The sequence below is a fragment of the Anomalospiza imberbis genome, chromosome 12, assembly GCF_031753505.1.
Source record: "Anomalospiza imberbis isolate Cuckoo-Finch-1a 21T00152 chromosome 12, ASM3175350v1, whole genome shotgun sequence".
Classification (NCBI taxonomy): Eukaryota; Metazoa; Chordata; class Aves; order Passeriformes; family Viduidae; genus Anomalospiza; species Anomalospiza imberbis.
In genome coordinates, this window is record NC_089692.1 from 8,612,186 (window position 1) to 8,628,916 (window position 16,731).

General features: G+C 43.1%; 1 protein-coding gene across 2 annotated transcripts in view; it reads left to right on the forward strand.

Moving 5' to 3' along the window:
- Window positions 1-150: 150 nt before the first annotated feature.
- Window positions 151-16,731, forward strand: part of TENT4B (terminal nucleotidyltransferase 4B) — a 41,520-nt gene continuing 24,939 nt past the window's right edge. The window contains exon 1 of one of the 2 annotated variants that reach the window (XM_068202668.1): window positions 151-898. In XM_068202668.1, the coding sequence (XP_068058769.1) occupies window positions 360-898 (539 nt within the window). In that variant the 5' untranslated portion in view covers window positions 151-359. The remainder of the gene's footprint in view (window positions 899-16,731) is intronic. The other variant, XM_068202667.1, reaches the window with a different exon arrangement.

Below are 16,731 nucleotides of genomic sequence, written 5' to 3' on the forward strand. Positions count from 1 at the left end.
CCCGTGCGGCGCGGGGCCGCTGCGCGCCGGCGGCGGCTGTGCCGGGCCGGGAGCCGCCGGCCGCCCGCGCCGGCCGGGCCCGGGGGCAGCGCGGGGCTGCCGGGGGAGCGGCCGGGGCGCCGCCGCCCCCCGTGCTGCGCGCGGCCCGCGTGCCGGCGGCTCTCCCGGCCCGGCCCCGCCTCGCCGCGCTCGCCAGGAGGGGCGGGGGCTGTGGAGCGACGGCGGCAGCAGCGAGCAGGCAGGCGCGGAGCTGCCCTTCCATAGGAGCCGCCATTAGCGCTGGGACCCGCTGACAGGGTCTCGGCGGCGGCGGCCGGCGCGGCGCGGGGAGCGGATCTGCCGGGGTGGGTCCCCGTTTGATGGATCCCCGGATAGCCTGGTTCCAGCCAGAGCAGCTCGGCCCCTCGAACCGCCTGTGGATGCAGATCTGGGAGACCACGCAGGGGGTCCGCAACCTCTACTTCCAGCAGCAGCAGCAGCAGCAGGAGCAGCAGCAGCAACAGCAGCAGCAGCAGCAGAGCGCCCCCGCCGCGGTCGGCCCGGCCTCCCCGCCCGGCATGTACCGCGCCCCCCGCGCCGACCCCCCGCCCGACTTCCTGCCGCTCGAGAGCGCCAACAACCCGCACAGCCGCGGCCACCGCCAGGCCTCGCCGCCCCCGGGGGCCGCCGCCTGGGCCCGGCCCGCGCGGGGGGCGCCGCCCGCCGCCGCTGCCGCCGCCAGCAACAAGAGGAAGCGCGACAACAAGGCCAGCACCTTCGGGCTCAACTACAGCCTACTGCTGGGCCGCGCCCCCGCCCCGGCCGACGAGCCGGCCTCCCGCGCCCAGCCCGGCCTGGCCGAGCCGCTCTACACCGGCACCCCCTGGAAGAAGAGGAACTACAGCCAGGGAGTCGTGGGGTGAGCGTCCGTGGGGCGGGCGAGGGGGGCGCCGGACCCGGCCGCGCTCGGCCTCCGGAGGAGGAGGAGGCGGGGGCCGAGGTCCTTCCCCGCCCCGGGGCCGCACGCCGGGGCCGGGCAGCGGCCGCCGAGGGGCCGCTGGGCCGCAGCACCTGGGGCGCGGCGCGGGCCCGGCGGGTGGCGCAGGGAGTCGGGCCGGGTCCGCGGGGTTGGGCAGGGGCGGCGGGCGGTGGGTGCCGGGCCGGCGCCGCCTGGCCGCGGTGACAGCTACGCCCCGCCGGTGCTCGAGCGGCCTGTGCGGGGCAGCCCCTGCGCCGAGCGTCCCGCCCGCCGGGGCGGCGGCTCCGCGGGGCCGGGGCCACACGCGTGCGGCGGCGGTGCCCGTGTGCATGCTGATGGGGCGGGCACGCCTATCCGCAGGGACCGGAGCCCCGCCGGCCCTCCGCTGTCACCGCCCGTGCACGTGTTTCACGCTGCCGGCCGGTGCCGCCGGGCTCCTCGGACACGGCGTTCCGCTGTCAGCGCCGCTTCGCGCCGTGCCCGGTGTCGCTGCTGTAGCGCCGGGTGCTGCCCTCGCTGCTCCCGCACATGCGATAGGGCCGGGGAACAGGCACAGGGCCGGGGGACAGGCACAGGGCCGGGGGACAGGCACGGGGCTGGCACGCCTGCCCTCCGCAGCGCTGTCAAGCTCGCCTCGAACGCTTTGTGTTGCCTGCGGAACAAATGCGTGGTAGGGACTAGAACTTAAAAAAACAATAATCGTCTGTTAGTGTCAAAAGAAAGAACACAGACTAAGTAATTTCCTGGAGAGTGCGTTTTCTGAGACCTGACTGAGAAGGTGTGCATGCAGGCAGGCACCTGCTCTCAGAAATAAACTTCCATGCATGTATAGTGTGCATGGAAGGTTTTTACTGTGGGGTTATTAATGGTTGTCATGGATCTCTGACTACAGAACGCATATGCTGATCTGAGTATTTTGTCAACAGTGTTTTTGTGTTAGCTTAGGTCTCATCAGTTGGCATTGCACGAGCTCGCGGAGACAGAGGGCAGGCAGTCACCTATCTTGTTTACCTGAAAACTGGTTTGAGTCCTCCCCTGTTTTTGAACACATTGGTGGCTTTTGATATGGGTGATGCCCTGGATAAAGGACATTTGTCAACATCTGTGGATTTTAATTTTTTTTGTAAAGTTCACGCTTTTCAAAACATAACCTTTGCCTTGAACCCTTTATGATCTTGATGACGGAGGTGTATGGTAAGAGTTGAAGGACTGGCAGAGCTCATTTTAGAAATCAGTAGTGATTTAGTTGCATGAGTTTTTGTGTGCTCAGCTTGTACCTAAGGGTCCTTCAGTCCCCTCACACAGGGAAGCATCAGCCTCTTTGCCTTCTGAAATTGCTGTTCTGCGAGATTTGTCAAAATGACTATTCAAATTTGCTGATTGTTTTGGAAGACTAGTTCTTAACCACTTCTGGCTACCTGTTTCCCTGCCAGCTCCTGTGTTACCTTTACTGCTGGGATGATAATAATTCATGAAATGACACTGCAGAAGTATACCATTTTAAGTGTTTTAGTCACTGTACCTTGGAACTTTCTGCAACCTTCACACAACTTAAAAGTAATGTGTGTAGAACATACTAAGTACTGAATTTTTGTAAGTTAATTTTGGTTGTATTCTGCCTTGTCACTTATTTACATGGAGGCTGAGGAACATTTTTAGAAGTGCTTAGCTCTCTGTCTTGTAAATTTGTAAATTTTTTTCTGTATTGAAGATACAGGGTGGAAAAGGGTAAGTTTCAACAAGAGAGTAATAGTAATAATAATAGGGTGAAAAAAGAGTGAGCTTCAGAAAGAGATTAATCACAATGATAACAACAACTTTGCCAAAGTATTCAGAGTGTTGTTAGAGTTAAATTTTGGTGGAATCAGTTTCAAACTCCAAGTGGTAGGCCCTTGTGTAGTTTTTTTTTTTTACAGTATCAAGACATACTCCGATATCTTAGTCTGCATGTGTATTGACTAGTTTGTGGCATATGTTTACGTGATGCTGAGCTTCTGTTTTAGCTATTTCCTTTATTCAAAGCAGGGCAAGGTAGAGTGTCTCTCAAATACACCCCTGCATTGCTTTTCCTAAGTTACTGAAGTTTCCTTTTTAGAAAGCTATGAGAAATTTTAGAGGCTGTTGGCTAACAATCTTGAATGAAAAATTGTGGAAATAATTTCTAAAAGGAGCTGAAGCTTCCTAGGAAATCCTAGACAATGCCTAGGTCCTGTGAAGGTTGCAGTGTGACCGACTGGCTGCTGGCAAGGCTGGGTGAAGCCTCCTGGACCTGTGGTGTGGCCTGAGGTGCTGCCTTCTCTCCCCACGGCAAGCTGCTCTTTAACAACTGTCTTTTCTAAGGCTTCTGTCTGCCTCTTGAGACACTGGGCAGTAAGCATGGATAGAGAGGTTTGTAACCTAGCAAATGTGGTTGCTGCTAAAGTAAATACTTTAAATTAATTTGTTTTCAATGTAAATTTCCAAAATTGTGTTCTAGTAGTTACTGGGGAAAAAAAAAAGATACCATCATTGCTCTTATATCATTACTTGTGTGTTAACAGGTATCTTTTTCTTCCCTGATTGTTACTATGCAAATTGTGAGAAAGTAGTAATGGCTCTCAGTGCTTTTCAATATATACCATCCTGTAATCTTGTTAAATTGATAACTTTAAACTTAGACTCTTTGGAATACAACAGAATTGTGAAACAGTCCCACCTTCATGAAGATGAGACCATATTTACCGGCAAACACAATTGAAAGCTGACATGTGGCATTAACATTTCCAGTGCAAAGATGTCACTTGTGTGGATGGCTATGCAAAATGAGCTCTGAATATGAAATTTTATTGATCAGCTGTCTGGAAAACCAGTCCAATAATTTTTAGCAAGTTGAACAGATTATGTAAACACATAACAGTGTGCAACTAGCTGTCTAAAGATGTAGGTAAGGTAAACATGTTGAAATAGAGACTTTGGTTAGAAGCTAAGTAGCTGTTCAGTCAAATCTTGATTTTTTTTCTGCCAAGTTTTTTTAAATTATTATTGAGAAATAAACTCTCTTAGTTAAGGCTATGTGCACATATAAAGAGATAGTCAAATAATTAAAAAATAACCCACAACAGCGTTAGGTTTGGTTTGAAGATAGATTTTTTCTGAAGTATGCACAATATTCCTAACATTTTCCTGTGCTGAAATGCATTCAACACAAGGGAGTTTTTGCTCTCTTGGAGTTAATGGTGCTGTTGTGTACATTGTATTCTGGCTTATCTTTAATATTTTTCCTTAGTCTAAGTTCTCAGACTTGCAATTCTATTAATAATGCAGGTGTTTGCATGACAGGTACTCTGCTTTGTTATGGCACTCTTAATGTGGTGATTTGTGAAATATCACTGTAAATCAATTGTGTAGTGCTGCCTGCAAGTTGCTTTGCATCAGTCAGAGTCAGCTTCCATGTCTTCCATCCTCTGGGGACTGTCATCAGACAATGGTTCTGAAAAGAGCAGATAATGCAGAATATGAATGAAAAGTTTCACAGCATGAGAATGATGTTACTATTGACTTAATACATACCTTTAAAGAGTTAAATTTGGTTTGCCTTGGCAGGGTAGTTAGTAGCAAAACTCAGGGATGTAGGAGGATGTGTAGGTTGGGGGTTTTGGACAGGATTCTCTGTGTGTGTGTGTGTCCCAAGGGCAGCAGTGAATAATGTTAGTAGTGTCACAATTAGAAAGGAAGAAAAAGTGTTTGGGATACTGAAATGGCTATTTTACAGCTTTCACCATGTTTAGATTGAGCCTGGCTAAAATGTGAGAAAAGAACTGCTGAAAGGAGTGCAACAAAACCCAAAAATAAAGACTTGCACTTAAGTTTGGCTTATTTATTGTAGGTTTCTGTGATTCTTGTGCCAAATGAAAAAGCCCAGTGCTACACAGTTCCCAGGAAGGAGATGTGGATTTGGGACTCTGTAGGGACCTGTTTTCACAATAATCTGCAGCTGAAGGCAAGAACCCAGTTAATGTGTGAGTTTAAGGAGGTAAATTTGTGGTGTGTACTGCTGAGAAGAAACGTGGATTAGATAGAAAACTGCATTTTGAAATGCTGAATGCACGTTTTGAAGTACTGATGGATACTTTGCCATGAAAGGGAGAGAATCCTGCGACCCCCACAGGAGGGGGATGCACACAACTCCCATGCTGCTGAACTGGTTGGCACAGACTTCTGCTTGTTTAATATAAGGGTTCTCAGCATGTTGCCTAGGATTGCAGAGGGTACCATGAAATAAAACCATAATTACTTTAGGGAAGAAAATAGCTTAAAGCCGTAAGTCTTTGTTACAGAAATTCCATTATGAGTTTTTCATGTGAAGTTTGTCAGCTTCTCAGATCTTTTAGTCTCATTTTTGAAAGAAGCAAAGTGCATTAAGGCACTCACAAACCCATTGTCCCATGTGTGAGCTGACCAGAAGACATGGAGCCACATTAAGGCAGCTGTCTGACTGTGATAACTTACTCTGCATGTTTCTAGCTGTTTGCTCAGGCCCTTGCATGGTATCAGCCATGGGAGAACGATTTCATGTGGGCTGGAGCACAGACAGAAAGGTGATGTGAACAGAACAAGTCTGTGAACCTCCAGCAAAACGTAAAACCAGCTGGAATGCCTGACTTGAGGAAATCTGATAAAATCCTAATCGTTTGTGTTGGTTATCATCATATACTCTTAAGTGCTTAAAGCAAATGCAGGGTTGTTGCCTGATTTACTGTTACATTACTTGACACAAAAGCTTAATGTAGGAGAAACAAATAGACTTCTGACTTCTGGTGAAACAAGGTGTGTGCACGCACCCTCTCTTAGAACAGTCGCATGTGTTTTGGATTTGGTGAACTCATGTACATTGAAACATAGGCTGCAGGTGAATTTACTGTGAACATCCCATGTAAAAAGGAGTTATTTGGAAAAATCCATACACACAAATCTGCTTGCTTCCTGAAAGAGCCCCCTATAGCAGTACTCTGTGCTCCATAGCTGCGTGTGCCAGCTGTGAGGTGGAAGTGCAGGGATGTGACTGGAGTGCAGATCCTTTCTTGTACCCTTCTGATGAGAGCCACTGTCACTCTCTGTCTTGTCCTGAGTCATGCCACAGCACCGTCCTGGCAGTACCCTTGTGACAGCTTGTGCAGCTCTTGGAGGCAGTCAGCTGTGTTTTATGGAAGTGAAACCGGATATTTCCCCACAGCCTCCTGTAGTAAGAAATGACTTCTTTTGGAAAGGCTGGGAGAGAGAAATAGGTTTACTAGGGATGAAGATGTGGATTAAAGGCAGTTTGAGGAAACCTTTTGAGAAATATATGGTGAATATAATATAACAGTATTACTTGAGGTTGCAGGATTTTGGAATAGGGCCAACATTTCAGAGTGTTTTGTTTAAACAGTTTAAGGAGGACTTCAGAGGCTGCTGATTTCTGCATGTGCAAGGGAACAGCATGTGAATGTATTCTTGTGAACTGTTCTGTTTTCTCCAATTCGTATCTTCTGTTTGGGACTTGGATACCTATTTACCTTGGAGTGGCTATATAAGGAACACAAGTTTGGCAGACTTTTTTTTGGTAGATGGAGATGTCTATATTAAGTAATAGGAAGAGTATGTCATTCTCTCTTGGGTGCTTGCTGATTCCCAAGAGCTGCTGTTTTATGCAGCAGTATGCATTGAAGAAGGAGGATCGGTTCACTCTGAACCTTTTAGTGTTATATTAAACCATATTGGGGTTATAGCTCTTACTTTTTAATTGTCAAACCGTTAGCATACGGTCAGTTTTTGGAAGCCTGGTATAATATTGTTAGTTCTGGGAAACACAGATAGATGGAGACCTGTATCAGGAGAGCACATTATTACTTTTTTCTCCCCTTCAATTTTTTTTCTGCTATCTCCATATTGTACTTTATTCCTGTTAGTTTCTAATAATTTATTTAAAATTAGAATGTAAAGTCTGTTTTTCACTTTCGGAATTCACTTTGGAAAATTTAAATGTGTTTTTCAGAAGCTGTGTGCATAACTTTGCTACTAAAATGATAGAATAGGCAAAAATAGGAATATTTAATATTTCTTTTTTATTTATCTCATCATGTGGCAGTTCTGAACATGTCTTTCAATATGGTGTATGTGCTCCCAAAATTGTGCATACACCAAAGTTTCAGAGATGACTGTTGCTTCAAAGCTTTTTGTTTATGTTGTATGTGATGAGCACAGTGGTTCCTGTGCTCTCCTTGTTGGATGTTGGAACTGGCAGTAGGAGCAGAATGTGGCCTAGAGCCAGCTTAGGTGTTGTGTTGAGGGAGGGAGTTGTGCTGGTAGTGACAGAGCAACCAGTAAAAATCTTGCGTAATACATAAGATTTGCATATAAGCAAATAAATGCTATTGCTGTTCTTAGTGGGCAGTTGGAATGTTAATTTATTATTTGAACATGCTGGGAATTCTTAAATTATGAGCGTCTCTCTTTTTGAATTGTCTTTTTGGATGAACTGCCAAAGAGTGCTCAAAATGTCTTGAGTATTTGAGTATTACTTTCTGTGCCTTTGCCTAGAAATGGGGGCTAAAAGAAATATTTCTATAAGCAAGAAAAAAGAGAGGAAAACTGCTGAAGTCAATAAGAGCTTCAGATGTTTTTCCTAGGCTGCAAATAGCTATAGCAGGAGCAATTTGAACTTTAATCATTTTGTAACTTTAAGCAATAGATAACACAGGAGGATTTTTCCAGCAATACTGTGAACTTAGGATATCAAAATAGGAGACAGACACGAATCAAGGGAGCAGAACTCTTGTTTATAGGTTTGTACAAAACTCTCTCCTACACATCACTAGAGCTGGTACAGATCTTCCCAGTAACTTTGTATTGGTGATACTGGTGTGTTCTAGCATAGTCATGCAAAGTGTCAGTATTGCTGCATTCAGTACAGGTCGTCTGATCCTGCCTGTCCCTGGTGGTTGTCTTCCTGACCCTTAAAGCTGTGTCACAAAATCTGTGTGACAGTGAGCCACACTGATCGGGTCCCTTGGGTCTGCCAAGCTCTCAGGGTGGGTCATGGGTGGGAGGGCAGCTCTAGCACAGCAGCTCACAGTGAGGATGAACTGGCTGCCTGACTGAGGCTGGGGTTGTCTTGTGCTGGGATGCAACAGCATTTGTTAATTTTCTTCCTCCCATGACAACAACTAAGATTATTTGGCAGCCCTCAATCCAGATCAGCCTCTCTGACAGTCTCATAACATCTTCCATGGTATGACATCTGCCTCTGAGTTACTCAAAAGTGATGTTCAGTGAAAGAGGCACAGTGTTGCCACAATTGCTTGAGAAGGCTTTATGGTGTGGTATTTTGCATCACCATACTGTATTGCGTGCATTGTGCAATTTTTTGTTTTGCATTGCATTTTTTAGTACTTTTAATAAAATGCTAGCAGAGACATAAAATCAAAGCAATGGTAGCAGAGACATAAAATCAAAGTCAGTGTTTGTGCACCTCCACTCTACTGTCTTGTCAGTGTGATCTCTTACTGGAGAAGTAGCCGACACTATCTTAAGACAGAGTGGAGGAAATAGTATTGTGATTCTGCAAGTAATATAATATAACAAGGGACAAACTCAAATATTAAAATCCTCTAGAACTTCGAATCAGGGAAATGAGGGTAGTATTCTGTGGTGATAGCTGTATAGATGAGTAGCAACATTGGCTCATCACCTTCACTGAGTGTAGATTTACTTTTGGTTACATTTAAGTACACCTATTGAAAGTATCACGTGATTTCTTACAATTACTTTGTTTATGGATGCAACAGCACCTGAAAGAACTTGCATTAACCTGTCACAAATATTAAGTATAGATAAGCCTTTCTTTAAATGTCTTCTAAAATACAGCATGCAGCAATATTGTGCTGTAGTTTGAATGATGACTGAGGTGATGATCTTTCTGTTGAGTCAGTGTGTATAGTCTGAAGACAGGGAGTCCTTAATCAAAGCTTGTTGACCCTGCCTGACCTCTTGATGCAGTGTTTAAGCTAGACAGAGGAAGTGTGATAACTTACTTTCTTAAGCTTTCTTGATTCACTGTTAATTTTAGAGCTGTTCACTTCCTATGTTACCTCAGGAACAGCTATATTTTCCTGTGTGCTACAAAAAGCAAGTGGTTTTTGTTCTGGTTTTGAGGGTTTTTTTTGTTTGTTTCATTTCAACAGGGTTGTTATAAAAAGTATACTGCCTTCAATGCATTTGCATTCCTCCCCCTTATCCCTCAGTAAGATTTTTGCTTTAATCTGAAGTATGCATATCGTTTCTGAAAGTGGTGTGAAGGACTTGTGCCTTGCATCTGGCTTTATCTCTTATGTATTCAGAGGCACTCCTGGTTGGCAAGCTTTCCACAGTTGCCAGTTAAAGTATTGAGTTAAAGATAGTGTGGTGAAGGAACTGTCTTGATCTGAAAAATGCTCATGATTGCAGATCACAGTCTTAGGTCACAGTACTGAGTCTGGCTGAAAAATTAGGTCCTAAGGTTAATTTTATTTAATTTTTGCTTTGTTCTGTCACACTCTCCATTTGGGTGATTCAACTCATATGCTTGAGGATCTTCTATATACTCAACTTTCTGGTTGTGCTTCAGACTCAGTATCTTAGGCTCATTCATCCATGGGGAATGACTAGTGCAGTAGTCATACTTGGCAGGTACTCACATGAGAAAATTTTCCTGTTGATTTTTGCATTGAAGAACTAGTTTGTTATTGAGGTAAGCAGCTTCTTTACATGTGCCTCTGCTTCCAACATCAGGTGGAAGAGAAGTTTGCCTCATTAAGCTGTTAGATTGCTTCTTATGGGATAGTTTTTGAGATGAGGCAGAAAGGACAGTACAGTCCTGCATCTTTTGCTCTCTTGTAATTACTTTGTACATAATGTGCATTGTTTTCAATCTAAATTTGAACTAACCAGTGGTCTTCTGAAACCTGGACAAATGTGACAGGGCACAATACAGTTGGTAAAATATAAAGTTTCAATGGCAGTAAGTAACAATGTCAGCTCCTGGCATAGAAGTACCTAGGAGTAAAGAAGAGAATAACTATTAACAAACTTCCTCCCTTGTTTTTTGTGCAGCATGGTATTTGCCTGAAGGCAGCAAGTCACTGAACATTGTATGCTGGAATAGTTCACTTCAGCCTTTGCTCCTCTGAAGCAAACCTGCTTCAGGCATGCTGAAACATGCTCTTTCAGTTGCTATTGATTCTGCACTTTGTGGAGCTCACAGCGACCCTCTTATACCTCTCTCACAACTGGTCACTGCTACATCTTCTACTCTTTTTTTGGGTACACAGCACACTTCTTCATAATCTTCAAATTATTTTTAGAGACTGTTTCCAGCAAATGACTTGGAATCTTGAGGATGTTTCTGAGCACTCTGCACATCCTTTCACTCTACATTTGCTACTTCTGTTGGAAGACTGTGCACAAATGTGTCAATGCACATGTGGATGGTGTGAGCAGGTGTGCCAAGCAAGGGATGCCCCATCCTGGAGTGGGTTCCAGTAGCCACCTTTGTGATAGTAGGTCTGAGTCAGACCATTAAAAGTCCCCCTTTTTCCATCATGTGCTGATTCTTCATGTCCAAGCAAAACCCAGAAACTGAGGTAGCTGTGTGAAATCTTTACTAAGTCATCTTTCAGTATGGATTGTTCTTTTAACATTTTGGACTCATGGGAAGTATTTCAGTGCAGTATTTTCCGGTATTTTCTTCTCATTTTTATATCAGTAGTTTTCTGACAAATATACTAGCTGAAGCTTCAGGGGAAATAAAGAAGATAAAACCCCATGATTTGATCCACAGGGTTAGTCAGAGACCAACTTCACCAGGTACTTGGAAGGATGAGATCTGTCACCTATGTTAGAAGAAGAAGCATTTTTTTGCAGTTCACGACGTGGAAGCTCTTAAGTGTGCATGTTTATCACTGGGCTGATAGAGTTGACCACAGGAAACATTTTTCTGTGATCAGCTTAAGTAGTGTCCTTTTTTGATTGTAATTGTTTTTGATTTCTATCCTGTGATGATAAGCAGAGCAAATGGAGTCTGTTGACTCCAAAATACTTTGCAGTGTTACTGCTCCCAGCCCATGGTGTTTCTGGCTCCTGTGCATCCTGCCTTGCAAGAAAGAGTATCTGAGAACAAGAGAACAAATCAGAATATGAGCAAATAGTTTCTAATATATACCTTTAAGGGAGCATAATACTACATCATGAGTCCCAAAATGAATACTGCATTGTTTAATCTGAACATAGTTCACTGTGCACACCCCTACTGTAATGATAACAATTCATCAAAATAAAAGTTACCTGAAATCTTCCTTGTACCTTTGCCATAGTGGATGTGATTGTTCCTCCTCTTTCAAAGTGCACGCACTGCAGTTGCTTTTAAGCATTTGGAAGTGAGAGGGGGAGCTACATCTGTGATACTATGACAGCAGGGCATCTAAACTTGTATTAGTACTGTAGCAGAGTGTCACCAAAGTAACCAGTAATTAACGGGTGATAAACTTGTTTCAAAACTGGTAACTTGGGGTCATTCTTCATTTTGCTCAGGGAATAGAAATTTAACCTACAAACTCAACCTTATGGTTTTAATTGTAATTGTAATAATAGCTGTTGATATTTTCATAAGAAGTTTTGAACACTTCTGATATAGGAAATGTATCAAAGTAACTTGGGGCTCAGTTTTGTATTCCTTGAATATTCCAAAATGCTGTGCAAAAATCCCTCCTCTTAAAAAACAAACCTAAAAAAACCCTACCATCCAAAAGACTGTGAATATAAGGAGATGCTGGAAAGGCTTAGGAATCTGTGTTGATTTTCCAGATGGCATACTGGCACTTCAGATTTAATTTGAAAATGTTCTTATTCTGGAGCTGAAAAGTTATTAACGAACTGCAACGGTGGCTAGTTACTAGACTTAATATTTTTAAATTAAATTATTTTCAGTTTGATCCCATGTTCCTGAAGGAGAGGTGTTGAGAGTTTTATTCTGTTCTTGGTTCCCCTGCCTACTGAGCAGTTACAAAGCAGGTTTGCTGCACAGATGGACGTGCAGAGGGTTTCTGGAGCGAGCACAGCGCGCGCAGGGTGCGTAACTGATCTGTGCAGCCAAGTGTGGCTGCAGCACCTCCGCTGGGAGCCCCACCTCAAGCTGCCTTTTGTCTTGGCTTCGAGGTGAGCAGGGTACACCTGGCATTGTGGTAGTGTCCCTTCCTTCTTAGGGACTGCTGTGGGCTTGTTTGAGAGTGTACATCTACATTTGAGAGTGTAAATCTACTCTGATGGAAGGAGACAAGAGTTAATAATTACATTGCTCTCCATTCTTTCATTTAACTAATCTTTCAAGTCAAATAATTTATTGAGTCGTAAACAAGAATATTTGCCAGGCAGAACCCACTGTGTTTGTGGAGGTAGAGTTCTCTCCACTCTGTTCTGTGTGAGAAAACCCTCTGCAAGGCTTGCCAGGCTTCCTTTTGGGTGACCTGCTGCTGTGCACGTGGTGGCAGAGGTCTGTGCTGCAGGTTTTTTGCTCTCATCAGAATTTTCAGGTGGAGGTTTTTTCCCAAGCCTGTTATCCTCCAGCAGTACTCATCAGTCTGCTGGGAGTGTGTTAGTCTCACCTCTGCCCAGATAGCATGTGGTGCCAGTTATCAGAAGGTCACAGTTTGTTTGTGTATGTGATAATATTTACTACATTAACAAAATAGAAGCAATATACTAGAGCTGTATAAAGATCTGTGCTGCCTGGCTTTATGGAGACTGACAGGCAGATTACCTGACCTGCTGTTTCCTTCTGGTTTGGTTTAATGGTAACAGCTCTGGTGTGATTTGCAGAACTGATGTAATAGACCATTATTTGTTTCAAAACTCCCTGCTCGTACCTGTTGTGCGGGTTCAGAGGGGATCGGAGCTGTTTGTGTGTTACGGTAATTTAGTAGCTGTAGCTTTTGTTACAGCTCTAACACAAACCCAAATGTTGCTGTTTTACTGGGAAAGTTTAGCTCGATAATGGTATTTGAACTGCTGTTGATACTGATAGTTACTTGTTAAGCTCTTGTTTTAAATCAACCTTATAGACTGTTGTTTGGTCTTTCTGAGTGCTTTCTTAAGCAAAGGGAATTGTCAGGGTGAGGAAATCCTAATTCCCCACTGTAGGAAAAAGATACCTTCAACTTCTCTGTGGTTTTAAATGTTTGGAAATTTACCTGAAGCTGTAATTCCAGAACCTACAAAGTGCATGCTAATAGTTGCACTTCAAGGCTTTGAAAAAATATATATCTGTACTTTAAATGATGAGTTTGCAAACTGCATAGTCTGTATGTGCAACTGTTCCAGCAGACTAACACTGTTTTGCAAGTGAGCTAAAGAAAAACAGTGTGGCTGTATTTTATAGGAGATGTTAGAATTGCTGGTGTGTTTCAAGATAATTAGATACTACTAGAGTTGAACTCTTTGTCTTTATGAAATAAATCAGCTTCTTCCCATTGCTGCTCTTCCCAATTTTTTTTTTCCTGCACAAAACCTTTTTCTCCTGCTTCATCTTTTTGTTTTGTAAGTACTTTTTTTTTTCAGATCAGTTGAGGTAACAGTTCCTCTCTTTCCTTTTCACTCCTCTGTTAGCAAAATGCATCTTCCATCACCTGAGGGAAGAGAAGCAGCAGACTCTCACAGCACTTGCTTACAGAGATGGGAAGGAGGGATGATATGTAGATGCTTTCCAGGGAAGAAATAGAAGGTTATTCCCACACATGCAGTGATTCAGCTAGATTGTTTTTATGTACAGTGTGATTAGAAAAAAAAAAGGCAGTGGGAAGTACGGGTATTTTTCAAAACAGTCTTTCCAGTTGGCATTTGATATTTTTGCTGGAAATGCTGCACAAATAAAGAGCAAGACTGAGAATGCATATGACATGGATTTAAAAGCCAGTAGATTAGTTGCTGAGTTACACTTCAAATCAATTAGTGGTAGGACTAATTCAAGCATCTGATTTATAATTAAAGTTCAGTAGGATTTTTCCCCCTCTTGAAAGACAAATTTCTGTAGGAAGAATTCTAGTACATCCAAGTGTACTTTAGGAAGGCAAAGTACACAATGAAATTTATTAACAGACAAAAAATGCTCACTTTTACCTTGGTAGGAAAAGAGTCTGGTACATTACTTCTTGACTTAGAAATATGCTTGGGAATTTTAGTTAGAGTTAGCTCAAATCAGTTTAAAGAAGAGAGCACTCATGCTGATTGAAACAAAGGGTCTAAAAATAACCAAAAAAACTGGAAAGATAGAGATACCAGTTTAAATAATTAAAAATAATTGTCTGCATTTCTTCTTTGTCCAGTGTTTTAATGTCTGTACTACACTATGCTGTTTCCATAAAGCAGTGCTATTTTAGTGCCTTTTATGATGCAGTTAAACCCATAAGTTAATGTAAAATACAGAACATAGGTAAAAAAAACATTAATTTGAGGGATTTGGGGGCAGTGGGTGTTGATTGGGAGGAAGAAATAGGCTTTCAAGTATTTGCATCGGATAGAAAGTGTGGGTGTTGTAGTGTAAATTTAGTGGCTTCCCCCCCACCCCCCAGCATGGAAGTGGCTATCTCCATGTTTTCAAAACTCAGTATCAGCATGATCAGATTAATCCCAAAAGACTTTAGTCCTGAAAACAAGATCAGGGTTCCTAAATCATTTACATATTTGTGGAGATTTTGCTCTCCCTTGGTCCTAAAAGGCAATTCTGTGAATTTTTCAGCAGACAGCAAGCTGTTCTTGGGTGAACCCTGAAAGCTACCAGAGGTGGTTTTTTGGGTGTAGCTGTGCCCTTTGAAGTTTTGCTTCCATCTTTTCACCTTTTGCCATCCTGGGGGGCTCAAGGGGTGAGGGTTTCTCCTTGGGCTCCCCACAGCTCTGAGAAGAAGTGGCTGCTTTACCTGAACTGATAAAGGTGGTGGGATTGAGCCTGGATGGATTAGGTTGGTTTGTGTAATCCTGTTATGACAGACCCTGTCTGGGAGGCCAGGCAGTGGTAGCAAACACCTGGGCTAAAATTGAAGGGACAGATATAAACCTCATTTGCCTACCTGTCTGCATTTGTCTGCATTCTCCATTTGGCACCTTAAGAAACTGTTTTTACAATGGATATCCTCATTTTTAGTGATGTTTAGCAACCTTATGCAGTGGAATACCTGCTTTTTTTTCTGCATGTCTGTTTTTAGGTAAACTGTGAATAGATGGTCTCTGAAGCTGTAATTCAAATGGGAGAACTGAAGAAAAAAAGTGTGATATCAAAAACCCAGCTCCTTAAGCTTTCCTGGTTTTGTCAAGTTACTATTAGGGACATGTTTTGGGATGTTTGATTTTAAAGATCCCATAGGGCATGTGTGTCTCAAAATATGGTTACTATGTGACCTATAATATATTGATATGCTTCAGTAACTAAGGATATAAAAATTGATAGTCAAAGTCTCGGAGACTTTTGAAAATTGTTTCCTTTATTATACATAATTTTATTTTCTTATGAGGACTGATGTGTCAGTCACCATGAAACTTAAGTGCCTATGAAATCACCTGCAAATGCAGTTAAGTGTTTTTTTTCAGTAGCTTAAGCCAGCAAATATTAAAAGGATTTGTCTGCTACGGAGGCCCAGGTGGTAGGGAAAGGACCTCAGCAGATGCCTCATATTTACAGTTCCCTTCAGGACTCCAGTGTTTGGTTTTGCCTGAGTTTGTAGGTGGGAAAATAATTTGTGATCTTTACAGTGTCTGCTGTTGTTCCTACTTCATTATTCAACACATGTAGATGATAATAGTAATCTAGAAAATATTTTATTAAGCTTGTGGAAGATCAGTGTTAAAACTGAAGGTTAATTAAGGAAGGTGTTGAATTCCCTAATACAGTTGTGAGGGGGAGAGTGAGGACTGGGCTTTCTGTGTCTTTGCCTTAGTACAGCTGTTGTTCAAAATGATTTCAGAACAAAGTAGGTCATGAATAGTAGGGGTAAAGCTTTGTTTAGTTCATGAAACTTACAAAGTTTTGGCAGAATTTACCGGTACCATCTTTTTCTTAGTAAATACCTTTGGAGGCTTCAAACTGAAGTTGTTCTCTCTCCTGTGCAATGCTGGCTTTCCTTTTGGGAGTGAAGGGATGGATGCAGTTTGGATTCTCAAGTACTGATGCTTTCAGTGGCTAAAATGCCTCCGGTTCCTCCTTCACATTCCTCTCCAAAGACAGTTATAATTCTGAAATTCTACAGTATTTCTCCTTGTTTCCTTCAATTTTTTTTTTTTTTTTTTTAGTCCAGAGGAGACTAAATGATAGGGGCAATTAAACACTGTCCTTTAGGAATTATTTACCCAAAGAAAACTCAGATACAAAAGACTCATTTAGTGCTGCAGGACTATGTTGCAAATATCCCTTAAACTCTTAAAGTTTAAAGCATTGAGTTTGGGAAGATGAAAGTCACCTGTATGTTCATTGTTTGCTTCAGCCCACCATCCGCAGTTTCTAAATAATTTAGATTTTCATCATTCTGCAAATGAAACTTCCTTCAGAAATCCTGCCAGAACCAAACTATAGTGCATGAGCACTAGATGATTTTTTTGAGTATAGTTGATATCCAGTGTTTTAAATTATCTTCAGTGATGTTGCAAATAGCCTTTTGTGTGCAAAGTAATATATAAGCCCAAGGCAGAGAAACTCTTTGAGATGGATGAGCAGAATTTTGAACAGTTGGAGCAGAAGC